Source organism: Rhododendron vialii, chromosome 6a (assembly GCF_030253575.1).
Source record: "Rhododendron vialii isolate Sample 1 chromosome 6a, ASM3025357v1".
In the NCBI taxonomy this organism is placed as follows: Eukaryota; Viridiplantae; Streptophyta; class Magnoliopsida; order Ericales; family Ericaceae; genus Rhododendron; species Rhododendron vialii.
In genome coordinates, this window is record NC_080562.1 from 37,936,195 (window position 1) to 37,944,839 (window position 8,645).

Genomic DNA, 8,645 nt, shown 5'->3' on the forward strand with positions numbered 1-8,645 from the left:
TTAGATTTCTTGGAGGGTTCCAATCTAAAAATAATTGGCAATAGGTAGAGTAGCCTCTAAATTTTATTAACCAAGTTTGGATAACTTAGATGAGCGATGTAGGACAAGTCTAACATGCATTATGGCTCATTTCTTAACAATTTGCTGTGTTTGGTTTGGTTTTTGAAATTTTTTTTGAAAAATTGTAGGGGTAATTAATTTTTTATTCGGTTAGGATAGGATGAGAGACAAAAGAATGAGGACGAAGAGAGTATTGGAGACATGGGTTTATCAACTATTGGAGTGTGGAGATGACCTTATCTATTTAGTTACAAAGTACTAGTGTAATGTGTTTCCCCTTGAAGAAATCCTTGAAACCCAATTCAAGTAGAACTTGGTGATTTCTTGTGATTATTTTGTCCCCTTTTTTGTGTGACATTTTCAAAACATCAAATGCAAGTTTATAAAGATACACTATCATGCCCAAGGAAAGAACAAATTAAAACACACTATAAACAACTTGAAATGGGAAAACATCCCCTCTTAACTTTACTTTCATACCTCCCAAACTCCCAAACTGGAAACTAACGTTACCTTTTTTCTTCAGACGGCCAGGGGTGTCCGGGCACCCCTAATAAAAAATACTCACACAAATAGAAAGAAGTTACTCCAATTAACAATAGCTGTGAAATCATGTTTACGGTCATCTAACAGTCCAATCGTGCCAGCCTTTACAAAGGGGACCCCTTAAACAGCCTCTCACTCCCTCTCATCTCCTTCACTGTATTTATCTGCATATTTTTCTTCTGTGTTGAGAAGTTGACACTTGTCTGTACTACAAATGTCTTGAGAGGTGGCCATCTCCTTATTGTTCTGCTCACGGTATACTTGAATTAATCTCGCTATTTGACTATTTCTTTCCTTAATGCTTCTTGATTTTTAGTTGTCACCAGAATGTACCACCTCCATGAGTCTACGACCAGCCAAGAACGTAGTCAAGAACGTAAACCAGTGCCACGGAGAACGGATAAAGGAGGAAGGCCACAAACGATGTCCAGAGAGGGAAGGTGGTGCGGAAGCTGGCAAATGCACCCATCACGACACAAACAATAACGATAACCAGTACTTCTGCCGAGAAGTCCCATGTCAGTCCCCTTACATAAACCAACGCTAAGAAGACGGATAAGCAAAGGACATTGTTCATGGTGACCGCCCCATATAACTGCAACAAGAAATTTACACAGATTAGCAGATTATTCTCCCGACCTACGCTACATGGACTCTTCTAAACATATACAGTACAAACAGTACAAGTGTGAGACACTTGAATGATTGTATGAAATCCGTGTCCAAGCATTTTTAGTTGGATGTTCACCTAATAACTATTGCATCTGTAATTTTAATTCACCATGAAATATTGTGCTTGAAATACCCCTTTGGACAATGCATACGATTGAGGAAAACCATACCTCTGAGAAAGTCAGCGAGGAAGATCTCTGCTTTTTCCTGCTCACAAAGATGATCGCTGATACAGCCTCGCTGGAGGTAGCCAAGGGCAGCCCAATGAATGAGATGAAGAAAGTAGGAATACTTGTGGCGTCCGAGAAATTATCAACAGCATCTACCAGAGGATCGGCAAAGGCAGCAGCAATCAAAGTCCCAAGCAACAGCAGCAACACTGCTTTAATAGTAATCTTCTTCGGGTTTTCAACACCCTCAACTACTTCATCGCTTTGATCCCCCAAAAGATAGTGCTCTCTCTTTGTTTGCTGTTACGTGCATCAACATGACTTCATCAGAATCCTAAAAGTGTAAACGTACTAGATCTATTAAGAGAGCACAGCATACCTTGTGGAAGTCCTCCAGATGTTTCACTGTGTTGGAACCACCATTAGAAGAAGCCACAGAGTGCCTCGATTCATCAAGCCATCTTGAGATTCCAGCAATGAACTCTTGGAAATCTATTTTTGTATCTCGTGACGTATCAAAGTCTTTCATCACTTTCTCCGTGGCTTCAGCCTCATCCAAATAAATCTCATCAAATTGGATTCCGATGATCATAGCTTTCAATTCAGCATATGAAATATGGCCATCACCATCCACATCTAATGCACGAAATAGCCTATCAAAATCAGATTCAAGAGTCAGGAAACATGAAAGTATGCGATCAAAATCTGCATTGAGTGTATCAAGAGAAACAAACTTTGCTATAACATCTTCATTAGGTGTTCCGTCATCCCTAAGGAGCCTTCCTAGGGCATGCTGCCTTAGATGTCTTAGAATTCCTGATATAACATGTTTATGCTTCGCGAAAGCAATTCGTCTCGTTTGTATCCAGGGCTGAAAAACCTACATTCAGAGAAGGACAGTCAAGTACCAAGAGAGAAAGCAGTCTGACAATCAATCTGAAAAGCCAGGACGAAACTTAACCAGCCTTCTAAAAGGTTCAACATGATAAATAAGAGTTCCCAATCTTGGCTTTGAAGTGAAGAGTTGTATAATCTTGCCACTGATCACATGAATTGCTCTCTTCTAGAAGGAACACTAGCTAAAGCCAGAAGGTATATAATTGAAGCAAATAGAAACAAGACACGGAGCAAATTTATGAAGCATACTGCATAACACGGATAATTGCAGGATTGGGACTATGTTTACCTGATAAAGACAATATGAAAGCAGCATCGCGAGTGATAAAATAAGTGCGATCAGGACTGCTAAGTGCCTTCCTGAAGTCGAACTCATAGCTTGAGGCAATTGGACAACAATAAAAGGGATTACAGACACGGCCATGATTCTTGCAGCATAGCAAGTCCAGATATCAGTGCTGACCCCAGAGCCTGCAAATATAGAAAGTTCATTTCCAATGACAGAACGCCGATAAAAAAAAAAAGATAGAATTTCCAACCAATTGATCGAATAATTCTTAATCTTGTTAAGCATTTCCTACTGATTGGCAACAATCCCATAACATATAAAATTAAGAAGTTCATGTGTGGTAGGATGTCTAATCATGTAGTTTGACAACCATCCTGGCCTAATACTGAGGCATAATCACCAATCAAATACTAGAAATATTGTACCCAGCCATCAGCTTATTGGAAACAAAAATGGTTCGCCTGAATGAGATCATGTTCAGAAAAAACCAAATGGCAAATATGATATCACAAAAATGATGCCAACATAACTGCACTACGAGCATGCAAAAATAACCAGTGTGCTTGCATACCAATACATATTTATAAATCTATACATGTCCCTATATGCAATTATATATACATATACAGGGAGAGGGTGGCAATACCGCAAGTCAGGAATAGCAACCGAAAGAGTTATGCTTCAAGCCAGGAGGAAAAAAAAGGCGAATGAAAGCCCGGTACATACCAGTTAAGCTCAATCCCTTTGTATCTTTTCCATCTACGGCAATTGAATCCTGGATGTCACACTTCCCAACAATAACGCACGTACCCCATAGTAGTGTAAGGATCAGGACTGTAGACCCAGCAAGTAAGCCCATTCCAACAGAGACCTGACTTTGAGCAGTTTCTGTAGTTCCAGAGAGTCCAGATACTGTAACAACGCAACGGAATAGAATAGAATAGAAGCAAAAGAGATCAATCATAGTGTGTAATGTATCATATATGGCTGTAGAGTATCAATTAAAAAGAGACTTCGAAAGGTAAATCAGATGCACTTTGGTGCCTGCCACATCAAAAGAAATTGAAATGGAAAGAGAAACTATTGAAATGAAAGTGAATATCGAAGAAGAGATAGTATAACCAGCTTGTCGCTCCAGACAATTATCAGCCCGATCCCCGAAAGATAAAAAAATTATGGTCAGATGCACACTAAACTTGTCTTTCACACATGTATATGAAAGAAAGTTCAAACACCACTTCTTTTCTCTGGTTATCGATGAAGCAGGTCAGGGACGAAATTTAAATTGCACGCACACTATTTCTAAAATTAAACCTTATTTTGAAGTTTTTGTATTTGCGGATCAGATAATCTATTTGGAATCGAACCTAAAGTTTGTTTGTAGAGAAATATATGGCTTCTAGTGCAGTTAAGACTAAGACCACCGGCCAGATAAGGCGAGAAAATCGAGTGTGTACCGATCAGTGGCAAATACTGTACTTGATTTACACTCAATAGGGGATGAAATCACATGTATTTCTATATTTTATAATTTAAAATAAAATAAATAAAGTTCATTTCATTTTGGTCCGGTCATACTATTTTTTTTTTTGTCTTTTTAGGAGGACAATTCCAGAGATGAATATAACCGCTCTAACAATATTCTTTTAAAATGAGTTGAGTTTTGTTCACTCTTCACTTAAAGAGTGAATATTACACTTCTTTTTATTGGTTAAAATGGTATGGATTTCACCACAAAGTGATGTCATGCTTACGAAAAAGTGTATTGCATGTTAAACATGACATCACTTTGTGGTTGAATTTACACTATTTCAACCAATAAGACGGAGGGGAACAAAATTGCACTCTTTTAAAACAGTATTCTTCTTTCGTATTCCATTAGAAAAATATGATAAAATTTAAAAACAATAATTTTTTCCCGCTAATTTCTTCGTGTTCGTTTGGATCATCTACTACACATAATCCACACAAACACGTGACAGAGAAGGGTTGACTTGATGTTTAAGGCTTGAGATTTAGGTGTTTACTCAAATTCGAAACCTCTCGAGTATTATTATCCAGAGCTGGCCCAGGCAACGAATTATCAAAAAACTAAAAATAAACAAGTCCAGATCACAATCGAGAACCGAAAACGGAAGATATCATACCGAGAATGAGCATAGCATCAGGAAGAGCGCCCAGGACGGGAAGAAGCAGTCCGCCGATAAGGCCGGGCCCTAGAATCTCCAACAAGAGCTCGCTCCCACTGGACAGGTACGAGGCGGCGAGGAACATGAGGTAGCCGTAGACGAGGATGAGGAAGAGGTTGCCGAGCACGGTGGTGGTGCAGGGCAGGAACCCGTACGTCTGGTCGCACGTGGAGTCGGTCGTCGCGCGGAAAGGGATAAGGCGGGGGAGAAGCGGCGGCGAGACGCCGTCGGAGAGAAGATCCGCGGGGCCGCCGCCGTGGGTGATGAGACGGCCGCAGGCGACGCCGCAGAGGAGGAGGAGGAGCAGGGAGAGGAGTGGTTTGATTGCCATGGTAGGTTGGGAGGAGATGTACATGTGTCTGTGTATGTATATGTGGGAGTGGCTTCTACCGTATTGCGAAGAACTGGGAAATTTAAAGACTGAGATGATGAAAACGACATGAGGACCGATCGAGGAGGAGGACTTTGGATTCCTTCTGCATGACGTAACCCGCGGTGCTACAGTACCCGACCCCAAAGGGATCCCGATCGGATCCCGAAGCTCCACCGGACGGCTGATCCGAAACATGAAGTGTTTGGATTAAACACCTACACATCGAATGCTGTTGATTCTCTCGCAAGCCCACTCGGATTTTTTTATAAAATTTTTAAACGGCTCAGATCGGTCATCCGGTGGCCGAAGTGTATCCGATGGGACGTTGAGATCCGATCGAAATCCCTTTGGTCCGGAACCGTAGACTTTTTGAGTAACCAATGCCCGGAGGCTGCTTGCTTCACTGAGATTGCGTCAACATGATTACGTCATAAATTAGTGCTTGGGTTAAACCTAGTGTACTACCTACTACTACTCCTACTAGTACTACTTCTCCAAGCGAAAACCAATCAAAAAGTTTTTTTTTTTTACAAGAACCGATCAACAAGTTTGAGTACCTACAGCCGGATAATCCATTATTTTCGATAGTCAAAGGTGTTCGGGTCAATATTTTGGATAATCAGAGGTGTTCGGATCAATTTACACGTGCTTCGACTATTTTTCTTCGTAGTCGAATCAAAGACAGACTATCCACGCATGAATTTGGAGATTCACAAAAAAAATCTTTGTTCATGGTATATGACTATATTGATACATTGCCTGTAAAACATGTAACGACCCGGATTTTTGACCCAATTTTTTTTAATACAAATTTATATTGTTAAATTTTTAATTCAATAATTAATTAGATTGAATAATTAAAATATATTATTACGTGTATAATTGATATTATTTGCATTATTGTATAAGATATGTATTTAAACTTTAGATATACAGGAAATCAGTGATTCATATTCATCTCTTATCTTTCCTATCTAAACCCTAAGTAGAACTCTATTCAAACTAACTCTTCACTTCTCTATCTCTCATCCTATACATAAAAGCGTCCAGATACATTCTCATCATGTACATACATGCGTCCACATACATTAGAATTGAAAACTCCCCCCAAATGTGGCACTTGTCCCCCATCTTTTTATCATTATCAGTATCACTCTCCTTCCTCATTCCACCACTTCTACACTTATCCTCTCACCTTCTCACTACCTTATTCTCTCTCATTATACATACCCACATAAATCCGAATATTGAACACCAGTATATTATTTTACTCTCAATTATATTGTTGAGTCTAGAATAGAGAGAGAGAGAGAGAGAGAGAGAGTTGTGGCCGTAGGTGTGTGCACACCGCCGCTGTGGGCCCTGTTGGAGTGCCACCGGACGTTGCCCCGAGATTTCAAAACCACCATGGTGATCTACGGACACCGTACAACACTTATCCGAACTTAAAATCGCGTTTGAGGTAGTTTTCCGGAAACCCAAAACCTTTATCTGCATTTTAATGGAGTTACTTAGATTTAAAGTTTATTGAAGATGATGATCTGCTGTTAAATTGTTAATTTATTTTTAGTCCTGTTTATATTAAAATTTAATCTGGTTGTGCTGGAATGATTAGTGTTATACCCTGTGAAAATTTATGATCGTTTAACAAATGTTTGATTGTGAAATTATTATTGATGTTGCATTGTTAATTTGTATTTGAGTGGACGTTTACGTGTTTAATAAATTATTGGGGTAGATAAATGTTTATGAAATATTAACAAGAATATTTTACTAGTAAAAATTTATTTAGATTGTAAACAAGAAATATTTTAGATTATATATTAGTTAATCTTTAACTTTAATAAATATTAACTAGAATAGCCTCGCATAATTTTATTGTTATAAAAATCTCATATTAATATTTAATATAGTTAGTAAATACTAAATTTAGCAATAAGTATTTTTCAATAAAAATTTGTTTGTAAAATCTATGAATAATACGATAGTTAAAGAAAAATGTATAAATAGTAGAAATGTTTTATAAAATTTCTAAATGAGAGAAACAGACTTAATTTTAAGTTTAGTAATTAATTGTTCGACTGAATATTATTTTGTTACTCGCATGATTAATTCTATGATAGGATTAATTTTATCGCATGGTTATGTGTTGTTAGTACTTTTAGTTGAAATATTGAACCGTGCGATATTTTGTTGTGGCTGTAGATTGGACAAATAGGTTCCCTGGGTGGTTACGAGTAGTGACTCATGTAGACGATGTTAAGTAAATGGAAATTGATAAAGTGTTGGAAGTGTGATTGTGTGGATTGTGATTTGAGCCATGGTGATGGCAAGGGTAACCTATGGGGCCCTGTGTTGAAATGGGTTACCTGAGGGGCCCGGTGTTGTGACACTAACGTATGATACGTCATGGGAAGTTTCTCTTCGAGGAAGAGAATGGGTCCCATGAGACGGTTATAGTTAGTGAGTCGCTAATGTATGATACGTCATGGGAAGTTTCTCTTCGAGGAAGAGAATGGGTCCCATGAGACGGTTATAGTTAGTGAGACGTTAATGTATGATACGTCATGGAAAGTTTCTCTTGGAGAAAGAGAATGGGTCCCATGAGACGGTTATAGTTAGCGTGGGGTAGTGGATGTCCGACCCTAATGTACGATACGTCATGGGATGACTCGATCCTCCTGTTATGGTCTTAAGTGAGAATATACTCGGTACATAACTTAGATGCGCTCACCTAGGACCCTGGTGCAGGATAAGCAAGAGGAAGGGTGGACCCATGAGACGATTGTAGTTAGTGGATGTGGGAGGAAAGGATCTCGTGGAGATGATCCTTAGATTTCATGTAAGATGATGGATAGTAAAGAAAAAGACGATGTGTTATTATTTTGTACCTTCGGTGTGTTATGAATTATTATATTGTTGATCTGCATATTGTGGTATTGGGTTTTAGGATTTCTACTTTGTGAATTATCACTCAGGATACGTTTGTATCCTGGCAAATCGTTTGCTTCGGCGTTCAATTTGCCAGAGTGTGCAGGATTCCACAGTGGAGCAGTTGATACAGGTGGGACCCCTGAAACGGAGTCTGGGCCAACATTGCTTGGAATTTCGTGTCAAAACTAGAGTCGCTCTGGAGTTACTTTTGTTATATAAATGTACATAGATTTTTGTATTATTTTGAAATTGTAATTTTTGTATAAGGATAAACAGGGGCCTAATAGTTTGTAAAATTTAGTGTATTTTTGGGTTAATGCTTCCAAAATTCCTTGGAAAATCGGGGCGTTACAAAACACATACTTGATAATGAAAGCTTTAAATACAACTATTAATTATAATCAAAAAACTAATATCTTCTCATCCGTTTAAACGAATTGAAAATTAGAGCATTTAATTACGGACAACAAGAACTCCGAATTCGTGTTGAATACAAAATGAACAGAGATAATTGG

General features: G+C 38.6%; 1 protein-coding gene across 1 annotated transcript; it reads right to left on the bottom strand.

The window, feature by feature from the left end:
- Positions 1–505: 505 nt before the first annotated feature.
- On the bottom strand, positions 506–5,214 carry LOC131331552 (sodium/calcium exchanger NCL-like). The gene is made up of 7 exons (XM_058365577.1): positions 4,782–5,214; positions 3,361–3,546; positions 2,635–2,816; positions 2,183–2,328; positions 1,828–2,101; positions 1,449–1,748; positions 506–1,201 (listed from the first exon to the last, which is right to left on the bottom strand). Exons 1-7 carry the CDS (start codon positions 5,176–5,178, stop codon positions 953–955), a joined length of 1,734 nt encoding a protein of 577 aa, XP_058221560.1. The 5' UTR covers positions 5,179–5,214; the 3' UTR covers positions 506–952.
- Positions 5,215–8,645: the final 3,431 nt, after the last annotated feature.